At 58.6% G+C, this 27223-nt stretch overlaps 3 protein-coding genes and 1 long non-coding RNA gene across 7 annotated transcripts in view; 2 read left to right on the forward strand and 2 right to left on the reverse strand.

Moving 5' to 3' along the window:
- LOC115802131 (uncharacterized) overlaps positions 1–7424 on the reverse strand; it is a 66544-nt gene extending 59120 nt beyond the window's left edge. Inside the window, exon 1 of the long non-coding RNA XR_004022523.2 lies at positions 5390–7424. This is a non-coding gene — a long non-coding RNA (uncharacterized LOC115802131). The remainder of the gene's footprint in view (positions 1–5389) is intronic.
- LOC111170568 (folate receptor beta) lies at positions 2037–4719 on the forward strand. The gene is made up of 4 exons (XM_030760370.2): positions 2037–2427; positions 3479–3667; positions 3780–3915; positions 4065–4719. Exons 1-4 carry the CDS (start codon positions 2278–2280, stop codon positions 4349–4351), a joined length of 762 nt encoding a protein of 253 aa, XP_030616230.1. The 5' UTR covers positions 2037–2277; the 3' UTR covers positions 4352–4719.
- On the forward strand, positions 6444–21704 carry INPPL1 (inositol polyphosphate phosphatase like 1). 3 transcript variants are annotated; one of them, XM_022565804.3, is made up of 29 exons: positions 6444–6544; positions 7366–7780; positions 10571–10634; positions 10727–10877; positions 11108–11228; positions 11477–11617; positions 11861–11954; positions 12062–12151; positions 12332–12430; positions 12544–12694; positions 12784–12890; positions 13228–13330; positions 13415–13611; positions 13915–14032; positions 14641–14737; positions 15040–15178; positions 15296–15395; positions 15496–15584; positions 15795–15876; positions 16008–16097; positions 16662–16775; positions 16914–17002; positions 17445–17532; positions 17625–17780; positions 18026–18104; positions 18200–18340; positions 19688–20360; positions 20613–20746; positions 20867–21704. In XM_022565804.3, the coding sequence occupies exons 2-29, from the start codon at positions 7584–7586 to the stop codon at positions 20955–20957; spliced, it is 3795 nt and encodes a 1264-aa protein (XP_022421512.1). In that variant the 5' UTR covers positions 6444–6544; positions 7366–7583; the 3' UTR covers positions 20958–21704. The 3 variants fall into 3 exon arrangements, with proteins under 3 accessions (XP_022421512.1, XP_089771378.1, XP_089771379.1); XM_089915252.1 differs by lacking the exon at positions 6444–6544 and having other exon boundaries at positions 7293–7780; XM_089915253.1 differs by lacking the exons at positions 6444–6544; positions 11477–11617 and having other exon boundaries at positions 7293–7780.
- Positions 17519–26682, reverse strand: PHOX2A (paired like homeobox 2A). Of its 2 annotated transcripts, none has more exons than XM_089915258.1 (3): positions 26182–26682; positions 23784–23973; positions 17519–22876 (listed from the first exon to the last, which is right to left on the reverse strand). In XM_089915258.1, exons 1-3 carry the CDS (start codon positions 26396–26398, stop codon positions 22375–22377), a joined length of 909 nt encoding a protein of 302 aa, XP_089771384.1. In that variant the 5' UTR covers positions 26399–26682; the 3' UTR covers positions 17519–22374. The 2 variants fall into 2 exon arrangements, with proteins under 2 accessions (XP_089771384.1, XP_022421517.2); XM_022565809.3 differs by having other exon boundaries at positions 17519–22827; positions 23786–23973; positions 26182–26679.
- Positions 26683–27223: the final 541 nt, after the last annotated feature.

Genomic DNA, 27223 nt, shown 5'->3' on the forward strand with positions numbered 1-27223 from the left:
CACAGTTGTGGGAGGGATGGAGCTATCACTGGGTCCCATGACCTGGCCCCAAAGCCTGGGTTCTTTCTCACTAGGTCCCATTCCCCTCAAGTTAGCTTTATCCTAACAACCACTTGGGGTCAAAAATTCAGATCCCCCTTGGAGATGAGCAATCATCTAGATTTTGATGCATGTTGAATGTGTGGACCCTGGAATGAATAAATTAACAAATAAAGAGATGAATGAAAACAGGAATGGATCATTTGACAGACTAAAGCAATCCTGAAGAGGGTGGGATCGGAAGAGAAGGAAGAGCAGGAGGAAAACTGAAAGGGGAAATTGTATCTATGCTTCCCAGAGTTCCTAGTCAGTCTATCTGGCGCTGAGGACAGAGAACACAGAGGGCAGTGCTGCGGAGCTGCTGCCAACCTGAAGACAGACCAATCCAGAGTTGTGTGTGCGCCCAGCAGCAAAGGAGGCTCAGGCAAGTTGCCCTAAGGAGGGGATGGTGACAGGACACTGGGGAGACTTAGCAGGTTGGCGCATAGGGGCGGGGCATATCTCTCTTTAGAAAGATCACTCTGGCTCCTGCGGGGAAGGTGATTTGAAGGGGAAGAAACTGGAGGAGGGAAGACCTTACCCCAAACACAGAGCCAAGGGAAGTGAATTCCAGAAACGTTTTCAGAGAGACCTTGCCAGGGCTTGGTGATCAACTGCATGGGGGATGGGGAGGGAGAGGAAAGTCTCTATTATCAACTCTTAGGTCCCTCGGTGACAGAGCCTAAAGGAAAAGATCTGTCATGGGCGGGGTGAAAGGTGAGAGGCAGTCATGGACAGAGTAGTGGGCCGCCACTTTTGCTGGGGGTCTCCCACGACTCTAAGTGCTTGTCTGGTTAGCAGCTCCAATGTGAGGGACTTTTATGTTGTCCCTCAGGTCCTAGGGTCCTGCATTTGTGTTTTGAGGGATAAGGTAGGGGTCTGGTTCATCTGTCCAGAAAGAGCTGAGGAAGCCAGAGTCACGATGTGGGGGGTGGACAGGAGGAAATGGCTTTCAGAGAATAGGGAAGGAAAAAGTCTGAGAAAGCAAAGCTGTTTAAAAACAACCACCCCAGGGGCTTCCCTCGTGGTGCAGTGGTTAAGAATCTGCCTGCCAAGGCAGGGGACACGGGTTCAAGCTGGTCCAGGAAGATCCCACATGCTGCGGAGCAACTAAGCCCGTGTGCCACGACTACTGAGCCTGCGCTCTAGAGCCCACGTGCCACAAGTACTGAGCCCGCATGCCACAAGTACTGAGCCCGCGTGCCACAACTACTGAAGCCCGCGTGCCTAGAGCCTGTGCTCCGCAACAAGAGAAGCCACTGCAATGAGAAGGCTGCACACTGCAACGCAGAGTAGCCCCCACTAGACACAACTAAAGAAAGCCCTCGTGCAGCAACAAAGACCTAATGCAGCCAAAAATAAATTAAAAAAAAAAAAGTAGAGTCCCAGTAGCAACCTAAATGTCCATCAACAGACTGAGTGGATAAAGAAGATGTGGTACATATATACAACGGAATATTACTCAGCCATAGAAAAGAATGAAATGATGCCATTTGCAACAACATGGATGGACCTAGAGATTATCATACTAAGTGAAATGAACCAGGCAGAGAAAGACAAGTATCATATGATACTGCTTATATGTGGAATCTTTAAAAAAACAAACAAAAAAAACCACCCTTGTCATTTCTGTATCATTTAACCAAACACCATCCTGCGTGTTACCTCACTTGATCCTTGTGCTGATCTGGAGAACTCAGCAGAGCTGGGTCGCTGCCACCTCAGGGCTAACAGGGTTTCTAACCTGGCATGGGAACCCAGGTGATCCAGGGTGTAAAGGCAGGGCACTTGCTGGACACAGGATGAGGGCACTGTGTGTCCCTGGCCCCTTTCAGGGGAGCAGAGCATGGACCTGAATTATTTAGTTACTTTTCTTAGATCAAGTCCAGAGAGAAGGTGAGAGCACAAGGCATCTCCTCTACCTTGGGAAGATTCCCCCAGGGCTCACCCTCTAATCCCAGATCCCCTTCTGAGCCCTTCGAACCTGAGGTGAGGGAGCCACCCCTTTTGCCGATCTTCTCTACTTCAGTCTCAAGGAGCCTCAGGACCCCAACACTGAAGGAACAGGGTCTGACCCCATCCTTCAGTGTGGAGCTGGGGAGACTGAGGCAGGAGGTGAAGGGGGAACCCTGCATGGGACTGTCTCCCCTCAGGCTTTGGTCTCCCTAACCACAGCTGCCTCTGCAGGAAAAGAAAGACATGCCCTGGAAATTAACACCCCTTCTGCTGTTTCTGGCCTGGATGGCCTACCAGTGCAGTGCCCAGGCCAGGACAGATCTGCTCAATGTCTGCATGGATGCCAAGCACCACAAGATAAAGCCAGGCCCTGAGGACAAGCTACATGACCAGGTGAGGATGGAGTGTGGCTCTGGGCAGGGAGGGGGCTTGTTCAGACAAGGAAGAGGAAGTCAGGGTGGCGAGGGAGGGGTTGCGGGGTCAGCCCCTTCACCACACACACACATCCTGAATTATCACTGTGGGAGAAGGTGAAGGTAGGATGCGGGGGAGTGGCTGGCGTGATTCTAGGGGTGGCCTGCTCAGGATAGGATATCGTGTCGGCAATAAGGCGGAATGATCGTTTACTGAGTACCTACCAGGTGTCATGTGTTTTCCGTGTGTGATTTCATATTCCCAGGGGTCCTGTGATGTGGGTAGATGATGTTCTCCTCCACATTACACAAATTAGGAAACTGAGGCCCAGAGAAGCACACAGACACACAAAGGAATGGGACAGGACTTGCCCTTGTGGTGGGGTAGGGGTAGGACTGAGGTGGGCAACTCCAGGGGCTTAAAGGGTGAGAGACTTCACTGTATATTACTGCATAGCATATCCCCTTTCCTCCTTTGCTCAAAATGCCACCTTCCAGTGAGGCTGTTCACAATCAGCCAGAAAATGTCAACAGTCATCCCATACTCCGTATTTCCATTCCCTGCTGTAATTTCCTCCATATAACTGATCGGATCTTGATATATATTTTTTCTCTTTTAGTTCTTACTGTCTCCCCTCACCAGAACACATATTTCTGTTTTGTTCTCTTCTATATTCCCAGCATCTAGAACAGCAACTGGCATAAAACAAGTACTCAGTAATTATTTTTTAGTGAAAAAATAAAATACTTTGTATAAAGTATCAAGCGCTGTATAAATGAAAACTATTGTCTCTCCAAGACAGGGTTTCTCCCAGGCTCTCACCACCCCTGCCTCCCCATCATGCTGTTGTAATTGAGTCTCTCCCAAGACCAGAGTTTCTGGAGGTCAAGGACAGAGAGGTCCTAACAGCGAGCGTTCCTAGGACAACCTACCTGGGACAGGAGGGCAAGAGCCAAATGGGAAGAGGCTGGAGGTGGCAGAGCTTGTGGTAGGGGAGGCAGTTAGTCTCATGTCTTCCCCCCCCGCTCAGTGCATCCCCTGGAAGAAGAATGCCTGCTGCTCTGCCAAAGTCAGCCAGGAGCTGCACAGGGACACCTCCTCCCTGTATAACTTTAACTGGGAGCACTGTGGCAAGATGAAGCCTGCCTGCAAGCGCCACTTCATTCAGGACAACTGCCTCTACGAGTGCTCACCTAACCTGGGGCCCTGGATCCAGGAGGTATTGGTGTCTCCCTCACCCCACCCCGGCAGGCTGTCGCCCAACTCAGTCAAGGCTGTTCCTACCAACATCTCAGGCTGACTGGAGCCCTCCCTCCCCCCGCTCCCCCCAGGTGAACCAGAGCTGGCGCAAAGAACGGTTCCTGAACGTGCCCCTGTGCAAAGAGGACTGTCAGAGCTGGTGGGAAGACTGCCGCACCTCCTACACCTGCAAGACCAACTGGCAAAAGGGCTGGAACTGGACCTCAGGTGAGGGCCTGAGGGTGGGGGGATGGAGGTGGAGAATGCAGAAAGGGGGTTTGAGGATTTGGGGTTGGGCAAGGATTTCTAAGGGGGGCCAGAAATGAGTTTTGGGCCCAGGGGCTGAATGTCCGTGCCTACCCTCTCTCCTCCTGCAGGATCTAACAAGTGCCCAACTGGGACCACCTGTGGCACATTTGAGTTCTACTTCCCCACGCCGGCAGCCCTGTGTGAGGGCCTCTGGAGTAACTCCTACAAGCTCAGCAACTACAGCCGGGGCAGTGGCCGCTGCATCCAGATGTGGTTCGACCCCGCCCAGGGCAACCCCAATGAGGAGGTGGCGAGGTTCTATGCCTTGGCCATGAGTGCTGGGGCCATGCCCCAGGGGATTAGACCTCTCCTGCTCTGCCTGGCCCTGATTTTGCCACTCTGGCTCCATGAATGAGTCCAGCCATCCCCAGACAGTCCCCAGGTTTGATGACCGGGCTGGGCTCAGCTCAGCTCCCACAAATGAGGAAGCCATAAGCATGCCTCCATCCATTACCCATCCCTCTGTCATCTAGTTCCTGCTCCATGGTGGGGCCTGTGGTTTCTCTGACAGCCAGTTCTAAAAAACAGACCAACACATCCGTGTCTGATGTATTATTTTGGTTGTGAGTTTGTGGGTGGTAGAGGGCAGATTCCATAGTTTTTGGATTCCTTCAGATTAGAGAAATGAGACATGGGTTTGAAACCCAGCTCTACTACTATGTGAAAGTGAAGCAGTTGCTTGACTGCTCTAAACCATACCTCAATAAAATGAAGATAATAATCCTTCCTTCTCTCATGGTTGTTAAATGTTGCCTAAAAACCATGTGTGCCTAGTGCCTGCACATTAATAGTCCTCAGGGATCCTGTTGCCCTTGTAGCCCCAAACGAGAGCGCCAAGTCCAGAACTTCATTATTTATACTGGGCCCCAAATACCCTTCTTTTCCCCCAGGCCTTGTCTGCCTGGCTCTGTGCTCAGCTCTGCTGCTCTGGGAAAGCTGGGGATGGGAGCCAGGGAAGGCTTTGGATTCCCGGGGCAGGGGGTGCAGCGGGTCTGGTGTGAAAATAAATTCACCCATGTGGATTGAAGGGGCAGAGCTGGGGCCTGGGAGTCTCAGAGGAGGAAGAGAGCAGATTGGGGAGGGCATCTGTGAGGTTCCTGGGGAGGAAATACTCCGGAGCCTTGCACTGGTTCAGCCCTGCTGTATCCTGGAAGCGTGGCTGGAAAAGCGGCGGAAACCCTTAGGGGCTTCCCAGGGGCAGGAACTTCTCCGGCACCTTTGTCCCCTACAGGGTTGGTAGATATGCCTCTCCTAGAGGAATGCTCTGTCGTTGCACAGCCCCCAGGAACTGGGCCTGAGTTTATATCTCAGGGTCTCCCCCTTCCCCTTTCCCCCTGGGGAGGGCTTTGTCTCCACATCCCAACCGCAGTTATCGTCAGAGAGGCGCAGGTACCTGTGTGAGAACGCCAGGCAGGAGGTGTCATCAAGCTAGGACGAGAACCCAGAAGTGAAGACTCGTAGTCCAGGTCTCTCCCGCCGCCTCATACCAAGAGGTGACTGATAGGGGAAGCTGGCCACAGATTGGAGGACGAGTTATTGGGTTGCTGGAGGGGTCCTGAGACGCTGTTTACCGTGTGGGTGAGTCTCAGTCACTACATTTACCTAGTCTGGAAGGCCCCACGGACCCCGCTCCACGTCCCAGGCTTTGCTCCAGCTGGGTGAAGTCAATGCACATTTGAAACAGAGAAAGGAGCTCGTCGGAACTGACCCAGACACAGGTTCAATTTAGCAAAGTGAAAGTTCTCTCGCAGGTTAAAGGGGATCCTCCGACAGCGGCCTAAGAGTTGGCAGCAATGGGAGCCAGGCTGGAGGCCTGCGCCTTTAAGGATCCAGGGGGCGGAGGGGCGGGGCAGGAAGCGGACTCCCAGGAGACGCAGCCACCGGCTAGGTCTTTTTGTGGGGAGGGGCGGGCCAGACCCCCCCTAAGGACCCCGCCCCCTTTCCGGGAGGCCCAGGGGCCCTACCGCCCCTTGTGGGAGGGGAAGGGGCCGGGGGTTGTCGGAGCGAGCCTGGTCTAGGGCGCTCCTGGCTCCGCGTCCCGCCCACAGAGGCTCGAGTTTGTTGACTTGGAGGGAGTAGCTGGGATGGGGGCGGGTGCTAATAATACTCGTTCGTTCCATTGCCTCGCTTTACAGTTTACACAGCTGTCACCTTCGTTACTCCTTAATTAATAATAAAAATAGCCGCTGTTCGGGAGCGCCCACTGAATGCCAGGCCCCGTGCGGTGAGCTTTACAAGAACAGTCCTATTGAGTCTGCCCTCATAAAGTTATCCCCATTTTACAGAGCCGGAAGGCGAGGCTCTGAGAGGCGCCGTGACTCGCCCGAGGTCAATCGGCTGGTTAGCGGCTCCGGAATCAAGGCACTGGGCCGGGCGAGGCGGCGCGCGGGTTCTACCCCCGGCTCGGCGGAGAGCCGCGGGGGCGGGGCGGCGGGCGGGGCGGAAGGCGAGGTGGGGGGGTGCGGCGGCAGAGGATGGCCATCTTAAGTGGCCGCTGAGAGTCCAGGGCTGCTTCCCCGGGGAAGGGGGCATCGGAGCAGCCCAGGAGGTGGGGGTCTGAGTACGGCGGCCGGGGCTCTGGGGAGAGGTCGGGAGCCCATGGGTTTGAGGGAACTTTCTTCTAGATGGGCAAGGAAAGGCCTGACCTCGGGCTGCTGAACCCCTCAAGGCCGGGGCCTGCGGGTATGGGGGATGGTGCCAGGGAACTTGGCCGAGAGGGGGGAAGGGCTCTGCCGGGGCTGAGAGGGGCTGCCAGGGACGGTGCATGGGGATTCGAGGACACTGGACCTCCTCTGGGGGTTTGTGGGGGATCCCCCACGCGGGATTGGGACCCAGTGGAGTTTGGGGGTTCAGGTCTAAGTAGCGGCTGGATTTCACGGGAGTTGGGGGTGATGGGGAGAGAGACGGCAGGAGGTTGGATCCTTCGGGGATTTTGGTAACTCGATCCTACGAGTCTGTAGGGGGGCCGAATGGAAAGGATTTGGGGGTGGAATCAGACGTTTATGGGAGTTGGGGGTCATATAATTGTGAGTATTGAAAGGAGGGGAGGGGATCGGGAATCCCAAAGTGTCGGGGCGCAGGATGGGTTGACTTGGGCTTGGAGGCGGGCGTTAGGAGCTGGATCTTCTCCGGGTGGTGATGGCTGGGCAGGATCATTGTGGGGTTTGGGAGGCCGGCCTCCCCTGGGGTTTGGGGGGTCCCGGCTCCTGCGGGAATGCAGAGGGCAGCTTCCCCGCGGGGAAGAGGGTGAGGGCAGGGGCGGGACGGGCCTTGGGCCGAGCGGTGGGGGTGGGGGCCGGCCGCCCGGCACTGCGCTCCGCTCCTGCCCCTCCCCCGCCGCCTCTGAACAAACTTTTCTTTCTCTTCAAGTTGAGGCCGGCGCTGCTGGCGGCGGCGGCTGCGCGGCAAACCGGACGGCAAGCGCGGCGGAGCACGGAGCCCCGATCCCCGGCTCGGTCCCGCCAGCGGATCATCAGGCTCGGTCCCGAGCCCCGGTACCCGGGCCCGGTCCCAGCGTCAGCGCCGAGCGTCCCAGGGCGGATGGCGCGGGGCGGTGGGCGCGGGCGGCGCTGAACCCTGCGCTGGCCATGGCCTCGGCGTGCGGGGCGCCGGGCCCAGGGGGCGCCGGGCCTGGGGCCGCTCTGGGCAGCCCGGCCCCCGCCTGGTACCACCGCGACCTGAGCCGCGCCGCCGCCGAGGAGCTGCTGGCCCGGGCAGGCCGCGATGGCAGCTTCCTGGTCCGAGACAGCGAGAGCGTGGCGGGAGCCTTCGCGCTCTGCGTCCTGTGAGTGGGGCCGAGGCTCCCGGCGGGCGGGGGCACGGCCCGGGCTTCGTTGAGTGCTGTGGGGAGGGCCCGGGACAGTGGGACGCCTGCGCCCGCCACAGTGGGGGCCTTGGCTTTCTGCTGGGCCTGAGGAAGGATGCCGGGAGCACTTCCTTCCTGCTGTGTGTCTGGGGGCACTTGCTGCAGCACTGAGGGCAGAGTATGCGGGGTCCTGCGGCCCAGGGTCGCTGTAATTGGGGAAAGTGTAGGGAGTCTCTGGCAGAGCCCCGCAAGCATCCTCCAGGCAGGGGTGAGGATGTGCATCCCACGGTTGTGTGCACTTCTGTTTATGTAGGGATTGGGTGTCTGAGTGCGAGTTGGGGCCAGAGGAACTAATGGGGTGTGTGGGGATGCCCAGCAGCTTCCTTAGGGGGCTTTTCTGTGCCCCGGGACTGAGGCTGGGGCCTGCCTGGGTATGTATGACTGCGGCTGGGGACAGGGTGGTGTTGAGAAGGGGAGTGAGGCAGTATGGCTCCATGTCATTATTTCATGAATCAGTGAGTGAGTGTGTGTGCCCTGGCTCTGGGATCCTGCTGCCCTAGCCCTGAGCTATGGGTGCTGAGCGTGGGGCTAGACTTGGCAGCTCTCTGAGTGGGCCTGGTTTTGTGCTTGTACCCATCTGCCGTGCATGGCAGTGGTGTTGGGTGAGTTTGCACTTTCAGTTTTGGAGTCTTCTTCCTGAGCTGCCCCCCTGAGCCCCAGAATCTGACATTGGGTGGGCTCCTGTAGGCCTCTGGAGTGGAGGTGGTGAGTGGGAAGTGGTGGGGCTGCTTTGTTTAGACCTAGTTATGTTCCTCCTCAGGCCTGTGAGCCCTCCCAAGTCCCTATCCCTGTGTCTCTTTCCCTTCTGTTCTCCTCACATCTTTAGGCGTACACTGGCCTAGGCCAGTGGTTCTCAATTGGGGTTGATTTTACCCCTCAGGGGACGTTTGGCAATGTCTGGAGACATTTTTGGTTGTCACAACTGGGATCGTACTACTGGCTCCTAGTGGGTAGAAGCCAGGGTTGCTGCTAAACATCCGACAATGCACAGTACTGTCCCTCACCACAAAGAATTATGTAGTCCAAAATGTCAGTGGTGCTGAGGGTTGAACAACCCTGGCCTAGGCAGTGGATCTGAAGAGGAAGGGGTCCCTTAAGTTTCAGCTTATGTCCCATATCTGAGGCCCAATAGGGGACTGAAGAGGGACAGCCTAGGCAGATGAATAACCTAGAGTCCTGCATGCCAACCCTCTCTGAGGCGTACCCCCTAATTAGGGAGGGGAGGGAGGCAGGTGCTAGATCAGCTGTTGAGTGGGAGGGGGACAGCTGGGCCTGTGTCTGGATGGGAACATTATTGTCCCAGGAGGGAAAAGTCCTGGCTGCATTGCCAGGGGAGGGGATGGGTGGGGTGAGGGGCTGTCTGTGTGTGAGGGCTTCAGCTTTACCGGCTGACTCTGGTTACTCCCTGCATCTCAGGAACCTGGGAGTGGGTGATCAGAAACATACTTGCTTACCTGTATATGCCACCCACGCATACAGGGGAAACATTCAGGACACAGCCCTGCCCCAGCAGGCGTAGTCAATCCAACCAGCAGGCCAGGATACAGGTCCTGGCCTCCATCCTGACTTTAAATGCCAGCTCTGCCTTTTACTTACCTTTTACTTGCTCTGTGACCTTAGGCAAATCAGTTTTCTTCCTTGCGCCTCAGTTTCCTCTTCTGGAGAAGAGGGATAATAATAATATCTGCCTTAAAACATGAGGATTAAATGAGATCACGTCTGTAGGACGTTGAGTACCTGACTTGTCACAGAGACAGGACTCAGTTAATGGGATGCTATTACTCTTAAAAACACAGACCCACAGTCCAAAAACCAACACACCCAGTCACACACAGATAGCCACACAGTTTGTGCCCAGTGGTCAGGAGAGCCCCTGGACGGGGCTTACCTGAGGGGAGAGGATGGCCCTGTGGCTAGGGTGTAGAGTATCCTCAAATATGCATTTGGTCCTCTCTAGTAATACCCACCTCCAACACACACGGCCTAGGTGACCCCCTTTGCAAGCCTGCCCTGAGGTGCGGCTGCAGAGGGATCCTCCACCCCCACTGAGTGCAGCCTGTACCATCCAGGCCAGGCTCAGCTGTCACCTGCTCAGCTGTTGCTACCATCTGTCAGCACCCCTCTTGCCCCTCCTTAGCTTGGGGCTCCTAGAGGGACCCCATGGGTCATCCCAATTTCCTGGTGTCTGGGGAAGGGGGGAGAAAGCCCTAGAATGATATCCTCACACCCCCCCAGCAAAACTACTCCAGACACACCTGACTCCAGCAGAGCCAGACACCAGTGTAAACACAGGCAGCAGGCACACGTGTGATAGCACGTCACCCATGCACGCAGACGGGTTACCCAGGCCTCTGAGGACTCTTACTCTGGCGGGGGGCCCAGACTGGTACCAAAGCCCAGAGGGTCTGTTTAGACAGCTGTGGAGGCCACAAAAGAGCTGCCTGATGCTTCCGGGGCCCTACAGTGGGTGTGGAGTGTATGTAGGCCTGGGGTAGGGGTGGGTGGGTCTGGGCATTCCTGTTCTGCTTGGCACTAGCAGGATAGAGGGGACTGGCCCCATCATTAACCCTGTGCAGCCTGGGCAAACAGCTTTAAGGAAACCTAGACGAGGGGCCTGGGGGCTGAGCCCGCTGGTAGGAGGAAACAGGGTCTTGGGACTTAGACCCCAGCCTGGGGGTGACAGATTCTGATCCCCTGCTCTGCTGTCAGGTATCAGAAGCATGTGCACACATATCGAATTCTCCCTGATGGAGAAGATTTCCTGGCCGTGCAGGTAGGAGCTTAGACCCTGACCCCTGACCTTGATTCCAGCCTAAGGTTTGGGACCAGCTGATTGATGCTTCTCCCACTCTTGCTGGCCTGCAGACCTCGCAGGGTGTGCCTGTGCGCCGCTTCCAGACCCTGGGGGAGCTCATCGGCCTGTACGCCCAGCCCAACCAGGGCCTGGTGTGTGCCCTGCTTCTGCCTGTGGAGCGGGAGCGAGAGCCAGACCTGCCGGATGACCGCGATGCCTCAGGTGCTGCCCGGGGTGCAATGTACGAATGCCTTCCCTGCCCCCATCCCCGGCCATTACCTGCGACTTCCCAACCCATCTTCTCAGCCTGACTCCCCTGAAGCCCGCTGCCACTCTCCATGGTGCCTGGGCCCTTTACCCCTTTCCACGCAAGTCTCTGACAGCCATCGTGTCCCCCATACTTCACTGAGGGCAGGGGGCTCACAGCACTGCCCACTGGCCCCTGTCCACAGATGGGGAGGATGAGAAGCCCCCACTGCCCCCGCGCTCTGGCTCTACCAGCATTTCTGCCCCCCTCGGGCCCAGCAGCCCCCTGCCAGCCCCTGAGACCCCCACGACTCCGGCTGCTGAGAGGTGAGACCCCAACCCCCTCCTGAGCAGGAAGTCCCTTTCTTCTCTGAGAACTGTGTCCTCACCGAAGGTGGGAAGACCTTTAAGCCCCCAGCCCTCCCCAGGGACCCCCGCCCTGTCTCAGCCCCAGAGGCAGACACCCTGGCCTGTCGTACTATGACTGCCACCTGTACCGTCTCCTCTAGGAATGGGGTGGGGTTGCTGGGACAGGGTCAGCGGGGCCTCCACTGACTTCTTAACCCCTCCTGAAGTGCTCCCAATGGGCTGAGCACTGTCTCGCACGAGTACCTGAAGGGTAGCTACGGGCTGGATCTGGAGGCTGTGCGGGGTGGAGCCAGCAACCTGCCGCACCTCACCCGCACCCTTGCCACCTCATGCCGGAGGCTGCACAGGTACCTGGGACATCCAGCTCCACGCGCTGCACCCTTACCTCTCACCTGTCCTCTCCTGCTGCCTTGCTACACAAATGCCCTGACCTTTGACCTCTGGCCCTGAACCAGGAACCAGCTATTGCCTCCTGACTTTTCCTCGCCTGAACCCTTGTATCCTCTCGGTGGCGGCTGAAGCTACACACTCAGCCCCTCTTCCCTATACTTGGGTCGGGGTGGGGAGTTCTGACCTGATGTTTCCCATAGTGAGGTGGACAAGGTCCTGTCGGGCCTGGAGATCCTATCCAAGGTGTTTGACCAGCAGAGCTCGCCCATGGTGACCCGCCTTTTGCAGCAGCAGGTGGGATTGTGGAGAGACCTCTGGGGAGTGGGTTCATGTTCTGGCGCTGAGTGGGGTGCCTCCTGCTTGGTGGCCTCACGGACGAGCCTCATTCTTTCTCCCCGCAGAACCCACCACAGACTGGGGAGCAGGAACTAGAGAGCCTGGTGCTAAAGCTGTCAGTGCTAAAGGACTTCCTGTCAGGCATCCAGAAGAAGGTGACCCGACCCCTGACCTCTGATCCCTGACCCACTCACCGGTCCCTGGCCACTTGCGTTGCTCTAACTGATCTGAACCCTGAATCTGTAGTTTAGCACTGAGCCCCACATCAGCCGTGTCCCTCCCCGCCCCAGCCATCAGCAAGGCTCCTAACCTTGCCCTGTCCTTGCCCCCTCCAGGCCCTGAAGGCCCTACAGGACATGAGTTCCACGGCACCCCCGACCCCGCTGCAGCCATCCACACGTAAGGCCAAGACCATCCCCGTGCAGGCCTTTGAGGTACATGGTGGGGGGTGGGGGGGAACCTCACAGGGCAAAGAGTGGGTGGAGGTGAAGGGGGTGCTGCCTGCCCCCAGGTCTTTTCAGCAGCCCCTCCACCTCCTGGCCTGTAGGTGAAGCTGGATGTGACCCTGGGTGACCTGACCAAGATTGGGAAGTCACAGAAGTTCACGCTGAGTGTGGACGTGGAGGGTGGGCGGCTGGTGCTACTGCGGAGACAGCGGGACTCACAGGAGGACTGGACGACCTTCACGCATGACCGCAGTGAGCCAGGGCCCACCCTGGGATGGGGGGTGGGGTGGGCCCCTGGGCCTCAGGGCACAGGCTGGTGTGACCCATCCTCCATCCCCTAGTCCGCCAGCTCATTAAGTCCCAGCGGGTCCAGAACAAGTTGGGCGTCGTGTTTGAGAAAGAGAAGGACCGGACGCAGCGCAAGGACTTCATCTTTGTCAGCGCCCGGGTGAGCAGCGGGTGGGCCAGGCCACTGGGGACTGCAGGAGTCCCTGCTGGATGGGAAGAGGGGGAACACATGATGTAGGCATGCCATCCCTCGCGGTGGGGCAGTTCTGATGGAGCAGAGAGTGGGTATACTGAGAGTGGGCAGCCTGAGGGTGGATTCACATATTCATTCGGTGAACGTTTACTGAGTACCTGTTGTATGCTTGAGGAGTGGGTGTATGGTGGTGAGCCAGAGAGGTATGTCCGTCTCCTCCTGAACCTGCCACCTAGCAGGGTCTCCCCGTGGAAGGGGGTTTCCTGGCCACCCACCTGCCCCTGACTGGCTGCTGTCCCCCCAGAAGCGGGAGGCCTTCTGCCAGCTGCTGCAGCTCATGAAGAATAAGCACTCCAAGCAGGACGAGCCCGACATGATCTCCGTCTTCATAGGCACCTGGAACATGGGTCAGGCCCGTGCAGGGGCTGGGGTGGGAGAGAGGAAGGGCCCCATGCAGGGGCCTGACCACCTGCATCCACTCCCCCCTCCAGGAAGTGTGCCGCCTCCAAAAAATGTGACATCTTGGTTCACATCGAAGGGTCTGGGGAAGACCCTGGATGAGGTCACGGTGACCATACCCCATGACATCTATGTTTTTGGGACCCAGGAGAACTCGGTGGGCGACCGCGAGTGGCTGGACCTGCTCCGCGGGAGCCTCAAGGAGCTCACAGATCTGGATTACCGCCCGGTGAGGGTCATCCTCTTGTCCAGCCCGCGTCCTCACACACTGCCCCCAACTATCCTGCTTGACCTCACGCGCGACCCTGGAGAGCTCTCCCTCTGGTCTCTGGACATATCCTTTAGGAAGTTTAACTGGAGTCCTTTATGCTATGGGAAGGGCTCTTTCTCTCTGGTCCCTCAGGAAAAAGGGGTGTCAGCCCTTCCTATTTTGTGACTTCCAGAACAGTCTGTAGTATGGGCTGGGCGGGGTGGGGGAGATGTGGACAGTGGCCCAGCTCGGGGCAGGGGTGACCCCACACCCCTTCCCCAGATTGCCATGCAGTCACTGTGGAACATCAAGGTGGCTGTGCTGGTCAAGCCAGAGCATGAGAACCGCATCAGCCACGTCAGTACATCCAGCGTGAAGACTGGCATCGCCAATACCCTGGGTGAGTAGGGAGGGTGGGGTCCCTCTGTCCACGCTTCTTGCTTCCTCTCCAGCCCAGGGTCCAGGGTCTCCCCCTTTTGGGTAGTCTCAGCTTTCCCATCTATAGAACTCTTTGAACTTTGCAAAGCATGTTCGTATTCTAAATCTCTTCCAGCCCCACCAGGAAGGCAGGGCCAGGATAATTACCTCCATTTCTTAGGTGATAAAACTCAGGCCCAGAGTGGTCAAGTGAGCTGTCCAAGGTCACACAGCTAGTACGTGGTAGAGCCCGGCATCTGGCATAGTGCCCAGGTCTCCCTGTTTGCAGTCCAGTGGTCCCTCAGGATAGATTCTGCTCAGAAGCTGCAGGTTCTTGCAGCTTCACTATTGGGGTCCCCTGTGATCTCCAGGGGCTCTCTGTTCACACATGCCGACAGACCCAGGCCATCCAGATGGGGCTGCATGTGCCCCGTGTGGACCCCCGGGAAGGCGTGGGTGTGTGTGCAGGGGCCTGCCTGCCTCATGGTACGTGGGGAAGTCGGGAGGATCTTCCCACTGCTGCTTAGACAGGCAGAGGGGAGTCGGGAGCCCACGGGGGGTGACTCAGGCCTTCTTCTGTTGCCCTGACAGGAAACAAGGGGGCCGTGGGTGTCTCCTTCATGTTCAATGGCACCTCGTTTGGCTTTGTGAATTGCCACCTCACCTCGGGAAATGAGAAGACTGCCCGGTGAGGGGGCACCTTCTCAACTGTCTCTTTAGCCTCATCCTCTCTTTGACAAAGACCGATTCCCTCTCCCATATCCTAGTCTACAGTACATCCTACATCCCTGTCCCCCAAGGCCCCCTTCTTCCTTACCTCAACTCAGGACCCCTCTGTCTCTCCCTGACTTTGACCTTGTCCCCAGTTCCTTCCTCTGTCCCCAGGGATCCTGATCCCTGGCCCATCCCTGACCCCAGCCAGAGATGTCTTACCTTCATGCCTGTCCCTGACACCTGACCCTGGAGGCCTTCCCCCACCCCCCACTGTAGACGGAACCAGAACTACCTGGACATCCTGCGGCTGCTCTCGCTGGGTGACCGGCAGCTCAGTGCCTTTGACATCTCTCTGCGTTTCACTCACCTCTTCTGGTTCGGGGACCTCAACTACCGCCTTGACATGGATATACAGGTGTGAGCAGGGCCCAGCAGGTGGCTGGTAGGGAGGCTGGGCTGGGGGCCAGGTGGGCTCTCACCTCTGGCTTTGGCTCGAGGGGTAAAGTCTCCAGCCTTTGTGTCCCCACCCCAGGAGATCCTGAACTACATCAGCAGGAAGGAGTTTGAGCCCCTGCTCAGGGTGGACCAGCTCAACCTGGAGCGGGAAAAGCACAAGGTTTTCCTTCGATTTAGTGAGTGTGGGCCCGGCAGGGGGTCCCTGAGGGCCGGGATCCTTGTGGTATCCCTGGGTCTTCCTGGCCCTGACTCCTCCATCCCCCCCGCCTTCCCTAGGTGAGGAGGAGATCTCCTTCCCACCCACCTACCGCTATGAGCGGGGTTCCCGGGACACATACGCCTGGCACAAGCAGAAGCCAACTGGGGTGAGTGAAGAGAAGGAGCTGGGCCTGGGGAGACCCCCTGGGGCTGCAGTGAATCAAGAGTGTGTGTGGGGTCAAGGGTCCAGGCCTCTGCACTTACCGCTCCAGCTTCCGTGCCCCTTTTGGGGCCGCTGGGGTGCTCCTGCGTGTTGTGAGGCCCACTGCGGTGGGGCCCCAGCTGACCTCTGACCATGCTGCCATCCCCTGCCCCAGGTCCGGACCAACGTGCCTTCGTGGTGTGACCGGATTCTCTGGAAGTCCTACCCCGAGACCCACATCATCTGCAACTCCTACGGTCAGAGCCGCCCAGACAGGGCGACGGGTGACCCTGGGCGGCCACTGGCCCAGCCCTGCCCCAGCTTTGGGAAGTGCCGGCAGAGAACAAGGGGCTTTCCCCTGAGCCCTCACCCCTGCTCCCCTCCCCAGGTTGCACAGATGACATCGTCACCAGCGACCACTCCCCCGTGTTTGGGACATTTGAGGTTGGAGTTACCTCTCAGTTCATCTCCAAGAAAGGTGGCTATTCTGGATGTGCTTGTGGGTGTGGCTTCCATCTGGGTGGCTGCAGGTGCTGGCCTGGGGATGTGCATAGGTTTGAATACATCTAAATGTGTGTGTGTGTGTGTGTGTGTGTGTGTTTGGGTGTTTACATGTATGTGTAGGAATGTTTCTGAATATGTGATGTGTGAGGGTGTCTGTGTTGCCTGGGTCATCACAGGAGGTACATGCCCAAGAGCGTGTGAACGTAAACATGTACGTGTGTCTATCTGCCTGGGGCCACTTGAGTACCCGAGTGTGCCTGGTGGTGTGGTGGGTTGTTGGCGGCCATATCCTGCAGGCATTCTGGTCCCTGGTCCTCTCTCAGATAGTCTCTCATCTTGGGTTGTCTGTTTGTCCCAGTCCCAGGTCTGGGCTTTGGGGTCTCGCTACTGGTTGCTTGGGATGGAGGAGGCCCCTCCCGGCCTTCCCTCCTGCTCTGCCAGGGCTGCTGATTCCCTGTCCCAGCACTCAGTCTCTCTGTCCCATTCCTTCTGCCACCCTCTCAGCCCTCCTGTCTATATTCCTCCCTTTGCCCCTCAGGGCTCTCAAAGACCTCAGACCAGGCCTACATCGAGTTTGAGAGCATCGAGGCCATTGTGAAGACGGCCAGCCGCACCAAGTTCTTCATTGAGTTCTACTCCACCTGCCTGGAGGGTCAGAGGCGGGGCCCAGGGCTGGGTGTGGGCCACAGGGTATGGGAGGCCCGAGGTGCCCAGAGTGGTCAGCCCTCTAGTTAGAGAGAAGGGAAGCTGAGAGGTGGCGCTCAGTTGGGTATCCCCCACCCCCACCCAGAGTACAAGAAGAGCTTCGAAAATGATGCCCAGAGCAGTGACAACGTCAACTTCCTCAAGGTGCAGTGGTCCTCACGCCAGCTGCCCACGGTGAGGCTTGTGGGTGAGGACACAGAGAGGGAGGTGCAGCAGAGCGCCACCTGGAGGCTGCCTGGGAGGGCGGGCAGACCGGCAGCACAGGCTCGTGTGTGGGGTGGGCGTGAGTGAGGATGAGGGCACGTGCTCTGTTTGGGGGAGTGGGGGGAGCCAAGTTGCAGCTGGTTCATTCATTCATTCAATGAATAGCTCTTGAGCCTTTGCTAAACATCAGGTCCTGTGTTGGCCATTGCTGATGCAGAAAATTAATTAATTACAGGGCTGTTAAGTGCTCTGAGAGGCCCATGCAGGACTGTGTCTTCTACCTTATGGATTAGGATCTTTCCTAAGAGTGGACGGGAGTGAGCATGGACGAGCTTGAGGGTGGGGTGAGTGGCGGTGTGGCAGGAGGGGGTGGGTGGGCCTTTGTTCCTCACTGGGCCTCTCTGCGCCCCAGCTCAAGCCCATTCTGGCTGACATCGAGTACCTGCAGGACCAGCACCTCCTGCTCACAGTCAAGTCCATGGACGGCTACGAATCCTATGGTGAGGATCGAGGGGGGCCAAGGGGCACAGAAAGCCGGGCAGGGCCCTAGAAAGGCTTGGCAGTCTGCTGGTCTGCTCCATCTGCCCTTCAGGGGAGTGCGTGGTGGCGCTCAAGTCCATGATTGGCAGCACGGCCCAGCAGTTCCTGACCTTCCTGTCCCACCGCGGCGAGGAGACAGGGAACATCCGTGGCTCCATGAAGGTGCGGGTGCCCACAGAGCGCCTGGGCACCCGTGAGCGACTCTATGGTGGGGGCCCCATTGGGAGGGGTGTGGGGCATAAGACGGGGTGGTGTGGGCGCGTCTAGGAGGGGAGGACCAGGGCTGCAGGGAGGGCATGTTGGAATCCCTGGAACATTTGGCAGTCCTGCAGCCACGTCTGGGGGTGGGCCTGCCCTAAGCAGTAGCTGGGAAGGGGCTAGCAGCCCACTGGGGTGTCTGTGGGATGCAGGACCCCAAGTCTCCTCTGAGTCTCCTTTCCCTTCCTCCCCCAGAGTGGATCAGCATTGATAAGGATGAGGCAGGAGCAAAGAGCAAAGCCCCCTCTGTGTCCCGAGGCAGCCAGGAGCCCAGGTGAGTTGGGGCTGTGTGGTGTGCTACATGAGGGGTGCCCGGGGGCTCTTGGTCAGCCCCTACTTCACCTCTCCTCCCCTGTGCACCCCTGGCAGGTCAGGGAGCCGCAAGCCAGCCTCCGGAGAGGCCTCCTGTCCACTCTCCAAGTTATTTGAAGAACCAGAGAAACCACCACCAACTGGGAGGCCCCCAGCCCCACCTCGAGCTGCTCCCCGGGAGGAGCCCTTGACCCCCAGGTGAGAGAAGGAAACTGTCACCCCCTGACTTTATCCATCACTGTGCGTGGCTCTCAGGGCCAGCTTGGGGATCACCTGCTGCTTGGCTGCTCTGCTCCCGCATGGCCGGAGGTGCCAGGGCCCTACGCTCATGGCCACTGGCCAGCCAGGCCTCCTGAAGGTGTGGCTCTCTTGTCAAAGGGAGCACAGTCAGCCTTTCCTCTCAATCCTGCCTTAAAAAATAGAATTAAAAATTGTTTCTGCAACAGCTCCCTCTGTGTAAACACTTAACTTGAGCCTTCTGTTTGGGGATAGGCCTTCGTCTCAGCACGGATTTCCCTAGGGGTGTTCTATGGACCACTGTCCTACAAGATGCCCCCGCTGGTAACTGGTTTGTTGTCAAATGAGTTTGGGAAATGGTTGTTGCTAGATTCTTTTCTTAGGTATTCCCAGTGCACAATAGTATCAGCAAAAGCTCTGAGCATGTGGACAGGAAGGAAATCCTTTTTCAACTCTGTTGAATATAGTTTCCCAAACTTAATGGGCCAGGAAACTTTTCCATGCAATAACTATTAATATCCTGGGGCACTACAGTTGACCCTTGAACATGGCAGGGGTTAGGGGTGTATAACTTAGAGTCATCCCTCTGTATCCCCAGTTCTTCCATATCTGCAGTTCCACATCCACGGGTTCAACCATTGTGGCTTGTAGATCATGTAGTGCTGCAGTACTGAAAAAAATCTGCGTATGAGTGGGGACCTGTGCAGTTCAAGCCCGTGTTGTTCAGTGGCCAACTGTAGTATTCTGTAGATCATACTTTGGGAAAGTGAGGCTTGCTTTTTAATTATATCCAATTGTTACTTGAACGTAAATAAAAACTGCTGGTGTGTTTTCAGTCATCTTCAGCTGTTATCAGTTACCTTGGTTTTATCTCTAGGCTTGAGTAAAACTAACCTGAATCCCTGAGTAAGATTCCCCAGTAGATCGGCCTCAGATGCCTCCAGAGGCTTTCCGAATCTGGCTGGTCATTCTCATTGAAGGCTTTTATTGTCCTTCCTTCTGGCCTCTGTTTTCACCCATTTACGCTCAGCTTTCACCGTTACAAAATCAAAAAAGATTGCAGAATCTTAGCGAGTAAGGCAAGGAAGTTTAGGGGTTATCCATTCAACTCCCCTGTCTCCCCAGTTTTAGAGATGAGGACCCCAAGGGACAGAGAGGGAAAGTGATGTGCTCAAAGTCACGTGCAAGTCTAGGACCAGGGGCTTACGTCTCCTGACTCGCAGTCCAGTTCTCCTTCCACTGCACCCACCCACCGCCTTCCCTTTGGGTTGCTGGGTCCTGATTTAGTTATTCTGCTCCCAAACCCAGGTTGAAGCCAGAGGGCGCTCCAGAGCTGGAAGGGGTGGTGGCGCCCTCACCTAAGAACAGCTTCAATAACCCTGCTTACTACGTCCTTGAAGGGGTCCCACACCAGCTGCTGCCCCCGGAGCCACCCTCGCCTGCCAGGGCCCCTGTCCCACCTGCCACCAAGAACAAAGTGGCCATCACAGTGCCTGCTCCGCAGCTTGGGCGCCACCGGCCTCCCCGTGTGGGAGAGGGAAGCTCATCAGATGAAGAGTCTGGGGGCACACTGCCCCCTCCAGACTTTCCACCCCCACCTCTGCCGGATTCGGCCATCTTCCTGCCCCCCAGCCTGGATCCTTTGCCAGGGCCAGTGATCCGGGGCCGCAGTGCGGGTGAGGCCCGTGGCCCACCACCTCCCAAGGCCCATCCAAGACCCCCACTGCCCCCAGGCCCCTCACCCACCAGCACTTTCCTGGGGGAGGCCGCCAGTGGGGATGACCGCTCCTGCTCAGTGCTGCAGATGGCCAAGACACTGAGTGAGGTGGACTACGCTCCTGCTGGGCCTGGCCGCTCCGTGCTCCTGCCAGGACCCCTGGAGCTGCAGCCGCCCCGGGGACTGCCCTCGGACTATGGCCGGCCTCTCAGCTTCCCTCCACCTCGCATCCGAGAGAGCATTCAGGAGGACCTGGCAGAAGAGGTATGTGCACCAGGGGTGGCTGTCGGTGTGTGCTTGCCCATGGGTCGTGGTATACTTTTACTTCATTCAGCGCTCAGTGGTGTTGCCTCTGCCCTGAGCTGGGCACTGGGGAGGAGTTGGAGGTCATATGAATCAGCCCCGCTCCTGGCCTCTCTCCCCACCCCAGAGCACGCGGTAGAATGTGGCTGTGTGCAGCTCCTTCAGTGTGTGAGGCACCCTCAGTGCTCTCTCTGACGTGCCCTATTCCCTCAGGCTCCGTGCCCGCAGGTCGGGCGGTCTGGTGGGCTGGGCGAGGCAGGCATGGGAGCCTGGCTGCGGGCCATCGGCTTGGAGCGCTATGAGGAGGGCCTGGTGCACAATGGCTGGGACGACCTGGAGTTTCTCAGGTGGGGGCGGGGCTGGAGGTGGACGGGGGTGGGAGGGTGGGGGTGGGGCTGGCCTTGGGGGCGGAGCTACGGGCTCTCTGGACCACCTCGCCCTTCTCCCAGCGTCTTTTACCCCTACAGCGACATCACCGAAGAAGATCTGGAGGAAGCTGGGGTGCAGGACCCGGCTCACAAGCGCCTCCTTCTGGACACCCTGCAGCTCAGCAAGTGATCGCGGTGGCACTGCGAAGCTAAGAACTGAGCGCCTCAACCTGCTCTTGAAGGCCCAGCCAGAGCTCCGGAGTTGAAAAGTTACGAGCGGGTGGGGCAGTACTTCTCTGCCTATTTATTGGGGAATCTGCGTTCCCTACTGCCCAATCATTTGGAATGCCCTAGTTAGGACATCCTGCCCCTCACCTTTTAGAGTCAGGGCCCGGGAGGTCAGTTGCCGTGGTTACCGAGGATCTTGGTTATTCTGGTGCTGTCCTCCCTTCCTGGACCCCTTCTCCAGCCCCAGGGAGGCCATGGGGTCCATATGGGTACGTCGTGGGCCCCCACTCTCACCGTTGTTCCTGCTGCCCTCCACCTGGCCTGAACCACAGGTGGAGGGGCTCGGCTAGGACCTCTCCCAACCCCCATTCTGGGGGGGTGTCCGTCCGCAAATGAAGGAATAGCCCGAGAACTGGGCTAGGGTTTATTTAAGCTTTTCTGTATGGGCTTAGGGAGGGCGGGCACTTTAATGTTATGGGGGCCGGTTTAGGTGGGGGGGGGAATAATTTTGGCCATAAAGCGCCAGTTTGCTTAGATTTGTCTCCTGGTCTGTACCGCCCTGCCCTGGGGCTGTGTGGCAGCTCAGGGTTCCTCGCTGGTCACAAGGGGAACCGGTCTCTTGCAGGTAGCCTGTCCCCATCGTGGGTACTCAGAAGGGTTGCCGGTGTGCTGTCTTCAATAAATTAAGTTTTATTTGGATTGAGCAAAACTCACCTCAATAAATTACAGGTTTTTCAAAGGAAAAGAGCAGCAACAGCAACAACGACAAAAAAACAGGAACGAGGAAGCCCCTCTGTCCCGTTGCCCTGGCAGCTCCTCCACTCATCTAACGGGCCTGCCCTCTGTGCCAGACCGGCTGGGGATGGGAGGGGACGCATGAGGGTGAAATTGGTGGTGGGACCCTTCAGGCCACTCGTTATCCCAATGACGACCAGCCTTTGCACGGGTGGGGTCAGTGTGGGTGGGCCCAAGGGCTGGAGCAGCAGACTGCTCTCCAAGCTGAGTGACACAGCCAGCTGCAGGGGCAGGGGAGGAAGCCGGGCTGTCCCCGTTTGAGGAGTCACCTTTGGGCACTGTGTTAGGGGCAGGTGTTGTTTGATTCCGGTTCTGAAGAAAACCAGGCTAGAAGGGGTTCTGGGCTCTCCTGGAGGGCATCCCAGTGAAAAGTACCCCCCTCCACTGAGTAGGGTGGGTGAGGATGAGAGTGGCCCTGACTTGGTCTCCAAAGCTGGGGAGGGCACACATAGGTGTCAGACACGGTGGGGGGTGGGACAGATGGGGACATCAGGCAGGTGGCCAGGATGAGGAGGGACTCTGTCAGATCCCGGAGGGGCAGGGGCGTCTCAGGCGGCAGGCCCGGAGCCTCTAGAGGCCGGCAGCTAGAAGAGATTGGTCTTCAGGGAGGGGCCGGGCTTCCGGTGGAAGGAAGACAGAACCCCCGAGAAGGGCCCTGGTCCGGGTTCCGCCGGCTGCCAAGCCTTAAGCAGCTCCGCCGCGCCCGCGCCCGGTCCGCCGCCCCCACCGCCCGCCACGCCGGCCCACAACGGGCCCTTGAGCGGCTGTGGCCCCGGCCCGGCTCCAGGTCCGGACCCCAGGGCGGCGGGCAGCGGGCTGGGGCTCAGGCGCGGGCTGGCCAGGCCGGGCGCAGGCGGCGGCGGCGGCAGCGACGCGGTGCTGTCGGGCGTGGGGCTGCACGTGGACTCCTTGGAGTCGTCGTCCTCAGACGAGCAGCGCGCCTCACCCTTTTTGGCGCCCGCCGCGCCCGCCGCACCCTTGGCGCTGGCCGCACGCTCCTGTTTGCGGAACTTGGCCCGGCGGTTCTGGAACCAGACCTGCGGGCACAGGGGCCGGTCAACCCGGGGCCGGCGGGCGCGGTGAGACCTCCTTCCGGAGGGGGCTGGTCAGGATTATTACCAGCCTTCTGAGTCTTGACCCCCTCCACCACTCTGCTCGTTGCCCTCCTCGTCTCTCGCCTCCCTCCCCTCCTCGTCTCTCGCCTCCCTCCCCTCCTCCACTAGCCCCTTCCTCCAGGTCCTTAGGCTCTTCCCCTTGGGATCTGCTCACCCGCGGATCCCGCTGCCTCCCAGTGTTCTCTGTCTCCCGGAGGGAACTCCGCCTTCGCTCTCCTCATCACCCAAAGCCCTCGCCCCAGTTCTTTCCTACAAGGAGCTCCGGGAGTCCCCCCGGAGCGTCCGGCGGCAGTGGAGAGAGGGTTAGGGCACTCGGGAAGCCTTTTGTGCAGGGTCTCCAGTAAAGGCGTGCCAGCTGAACATCTGTACTCAGATTTGTAAGATCGACGAAAAGTCCGTCCCGACCCAGCTCCTGCGCCTACCCTGAACCCGGGCTTTCCAGACTCAGAGGTTTCACCGTTGCAGAGCCGAAGAGGGGACCTGGAGGCGCTGACTGGCTTTCCGCCACTGCTCGGCCTCGTTTGGCCCCGAGGCCACCTGGAGCTGACCCTCTATCCACTCGGCCTCCGTCCTGGCTTCCCAAGCATCAATCTGCGTGCCCAGCCCTACCCGGGAGACTGAGGAGAAATCGTGGGGCTGAACAGCTCAGTTCTTCCGAAGGCCTCAGGACCCGCCTGGCCCCACCGCCTCCCGGGGCTGCCGGTCCTCCCCTGCCCAATCACCTCCAGACTGCAGACTGGCCCCTGGTCCTAGTTCGCCGCCCCCGGGCTGTACCCACCCGCTGCCCGAATGAGGCCCCTCTGTCCCTCGGACCCCCAGGTGTCAGGCACTAACTTCCCGGCCCCGCTCCGCTCGCACACACTTCCGCGCAAACACGCACCTGCACGCGAGCCTCGGTAAGGTCGATCTTGAGCGCCAGCTCCTCGCGCGTGTAAATGTCGGGGTAGTGAGTCTCGGCGAAGACGCGTTCCAGCTCCTTCAGCTGCGCGCTGGTAAACGTGGTGCGGATGCGCCGCTGCTTGCGCTTCTCGTGCAGGCCCGACGGCTCCGGGAAGAATTTGTAGGGCACTACGGGTGTGTGCAGGAGGGGGGAAATGAACAAGGGTGGGGATGTGAGGGGCCGATCCCGGCCCGCTGTGTTCTGCCCCTGAGGGATCGCTCACCATCCCCCGCCCCTGACCTGGCCCCTCGGCTTGGTCCTCTCAGTACGGATCGGCTTCCCTATCGCTGGATGGAGCCGGCAGGGGTGAAAGCGGACGGGGCGCGGGGAGGCCTGGGGCCCAAGAGCCGCAGAGAGGGAACCAAAATCTGATCCTCGGATCCAGACTGCTGGCCTGTCGTTGGCCCTCCGCAGTGTTCCCTCTATCTCCCGCCAGTCTACCGGACCCGACCCTCAGTGTGTTTCTCCCTCAGTCGGCCTGACTTCAGGTCCTGCTCTATCCACTCTAGCCTTAGCTGTCTGTCAGGTCTCATCAACATCCTGTGTCTCCCCAGTAACCAGTCATGGACCGCGGGTCTACTTTCAGGCCTGCCACGGACTCTCTGACATGTAAAAATTTGGCCGCCTCTACCCTGCATCCCTCTCCTTCCTAGGCCTCGTTTCCTCAGCCCGATCTCATATCGCATTCTCTTCCAGGTGTCCCCCTCTCTTTTTCATCTCTCTCCAACCACATCTATCTGCAACTTTCCCCTCCTGGACCATTCTTCTCTTTGTGCCCATTGAGAAGGGTTCTTATTTCTCCCCTCCCAGGTTCCTCCATCTTCTCTTTGCCCTTCTTCTTCCTCCCAGACATCTCTCTCTATCTCCCAACTCCTCCAAAAACCAGCCCCAACCCTTCCCTTCACTCTTCCCATCCCTGTCTCCCATCTACCCCTTCCCAGTACCCATTGTCCCACGGACAGTGTTTCTGACACTATCTCCCCATCCTTGTCTCCAGCCCCCGTTTAGTTCTCCCTGTTCTCCAGGGATCCCCAATATCCTTATCTTTGTCATATCTCCCTAGTTCTCTATCTCCCCTAATCCTGTCTCCAACACCCCATTCCTATCCCCATCTTTCTCATCTCTGTTTTCAATCTTCCTTGGTCCCCATCTCCCATAATTCCTGCCCCCATCACCTGGTTTTTATCTCCATCTCCCCAACCCTGGTTCCCCATTTCTTCCAAGTACCCCAATCTTCCCACCTCTGCTCACATCTCTCTGTATCTGTCCCTATCTTCTCCATCTCAGACCTCCATCTTTCTAGGGCCCATCTCCCCATTTCCTGTTTCCAGCTCCCCAGTCCCCATCTGCATATGACCCAGAGTACCCAATCTCCCCATCCCCGTTCCAGTTTCTGACTCCATCTCTCTGGTTCTCAATTCTCCAAATCCAGGTCTCTCACCATCCCTCCCCACCACACAGGTCCCAATCTTCTACTGGGTCCCGGTGGTCTTCCCAGGAAGGAAGAAGATAAGGAGAATGGGTGGGGCAGCTTGAACTCTAACTGGAGCAATGGGGGTGGCTAAGAGGCTCCACGAGGTTGAAGGTTCAGATGGGGTCTTGGATCAGGGGGCTTGGGTATTGCATGGGGCTGCTTCTGGGTTCTGCAGTACTCTAGCTGGGAGAATCTCCAGGAGGCATGGGGAAATGAAAGTTACTCAATGACCTGAGCATCCTTTTCTTCTGGCCACAGAATGGTTTTCAGTAGCGCAAGAGGGTTTGGGCACAGGTAGGATGGGTTCAAAACCAGGCAGTAGGGGCTTGATGGTGCTGGGGCTCTGATGGGTTCAAAACCAGGCAGTAGGGGCTTGATGGTGCTGGGGCTCTGGGAAGGCTCCCAGCTGGGCAGCTCATCTGCCGCAGGGGTCCATGCTGGGGGTCGGGCATGAAGCGGGGTGGGAATGATAAGGATGGGAGGTCTTATTGGCCTGAGCCGAGAGCATTTTCCAAGGATACAGGGCATGGAGAGGTTTAGTGGTCAGTCTTTGCAGATGGGCAGGGGAGGGCCTGGTGAGGAGCCTGGGGCTACACTGGGGATCTATTTCCTTGACCTAAAGAGCACGGGATAGGGATACGGCAGCGAGAAGAGGAAAGGGAAGGAGGAGAGGGTGGGGCTCAACTCTGCCTAGGGAATCCCGTCTACACGAGGGACTGTGGATCCCGCGGGGAGTTGGAGGGTCTGACTAGGGCAGAGATTGTGGCGGCTGTGGGGGACAGTCGCAACCACTAGCCGAGTAGGGCAGGGGCTAGGGGTGCTGTAGGATTTGGAAGGAGGGTTGTACCGGGGATGGGCTCACCTGCCGAGTAGGGCGCAGGCTGATGGTCGCGTAGAGCGCCAAGCGCGCAATTGGAGGAGCCGAGCGCGGGGCAGGGAGGCCCGGCCGCGGGGAAGGCGGGCCGCAGGGGACTGTACTGGAAGCCGCCGGGCTGGCTGCAGGCGCCGAAGTCGCCGTAGGCGGACGCCTCCATGGCCGCCACGCACGAGTCGTACGAATTGAGGTAGGAGTAGTCCATCGGCCCGGGGGGCGGGGGCGGGGGCCGGGCCGGGCCGGGTCGGAGTTGGTGTCCCGGGCCGGGTGGGGGTCAAGATGGGGGTTGGAGCGCCAGGGGCCGAGGACCCGAGGCCGGCTTTCAGAGCTCGCGAGTCCGCCCGCCCCGTCGCGGCCGCGCTCCGCCCCGGTGCAATGCAAGTGCAGCCCAACCCGGCCCGCGCGCCTTTTAACGCGTAGGACCCCGAGGAGGGGGCGGGGCGGGGCGAGCTCGTCGGGGCGGGGCCTGGACGGCCAAGGCCCCGCCCCCATCCGCCCCCGACCCCCACCCCAAAGGGTCGCCGCCGCCCTCTTAGAGCTCGGGATGTGCAGGGCAGGCTGCGCGGGGCCCCATTCCTAGAGTCCCCCATCCCGCCCCAATCCGGACCAGACCTTCAGTCTATGCATCGTGCCCAGCCGTAGGGTCCCGACCCTCTCCCTGGCCTCTCCACCTGCGGCCCCGCAGAAGGGAGGGGAAACAGGCCCGGCGGCGCTCGTGTGAAGAAGTTAATTCAATTCGTCCTGATAACCGAGTTATTCCGATCCAGTCCCTCGGCCCCGCCCCCAGCGAGGTCCCATCCCGGAAGGGACAACGGAGATGGCTCAGGAGGGGGAATGAAGACAAGGACGAGGAAGAGACGGGGCCTGAGATGGGGACAGAGGATGTGGATGAAGAGAGGAGACAGAGACGGAGACAGGGAGAGAAAGGGACAGAAACAGTGATGGAGAAAGATGGAGAAAGGGACAAGAGAGATACAGGTACACAGATGGAGATAAGGATGAGACATGGACGAGAGAGATGGATTGGAGA

Source organism: Delphinapterus leucas, chromosome 7 (assembly GCF_059928025.1).
Source record: "Delphinapterus leucas isolate spDelLeu-1000000601 "Yukka" chromosome 7, BTC_Dleu_Yukka2, whole genome shotgun sequence".
NCBI classification, from domain to species: domain Eukaryota; kingdom Metazoa; phylum Chordata; class Mammalia; order Artiodactyla; family Monodontidae; genus Delphinapterus; species Delphinapterus leucas.

Excerpts from the sequence above, each read along its gene's own strand:
- LOC111170568 (XM_030760370.2), top strand. The coding sequence starts at position 2,278 with ATGCCCTGGAAATTAACACCCCTTCTGCTGTTTCTGGCCTGGATGGCC. Across the intron at positions 2,428-3,478 it reads AGGACAAGCTACATGACCAG|TGCATCCCCTGGAAGAAGAA; the intron begins GTGAGGATGGAG and ends CCCCCCGCTCAG. Across the intron at positions 3,668-3,779 it reads TGGGGCCCTGGATCCAGGAG|GTGAACCAGAGCTGGCGCAA; the intron begins GTATTGGTGTCT and ends CGCTCCCCCCAG.
- INPPL1 (XM_022565804.3), top strand. The coding sequence starts at position 7,584 with ATGGCCTCGGCGTGCGGGGCGCCGGGCCCAGGGGGCGCCGGGCCTGGG. Across the intron at positions 18,105-18,199 it reads CGAGGCAGCCAGGAGCCCAG|GTCAGGGAGCCGCAAGCCAG; the intron begins GTGAGTTGGGGC and ends CACCCCTGGCAG. Across the intron at positions 20,747-20,866 it reads GACGACCTGGAGTTTCTCAG|CGACATCACCGAAGAAGATC; the intron begins GTGGGGGCGGGG and ends TTACCCCTACAG.
- PHOX2A (XM_089915258.1), bottom strand. The coding sequence starts at position 26,398 with ATGGACTACTCCTACCTCAATTCGTACGACTCGTGCGTGGCGGCCATG. Across the intron at positions 23,974-26,181 it reads GCCTGCGCCCTACTCGGCAG|TGCCCTACAAATTCTTCCCG; the intron begins GTGAGCCCATCC and ends ACACACCCGTAG. Across the intron at positions 22,877-23,783 it reads ACCGAGGCTCGCGTGCAGGT|GTCTCACCGCGCCCGCCGGC; the intron begins GCGTGTTTGCGC and ends CTCCGGAAGGAG.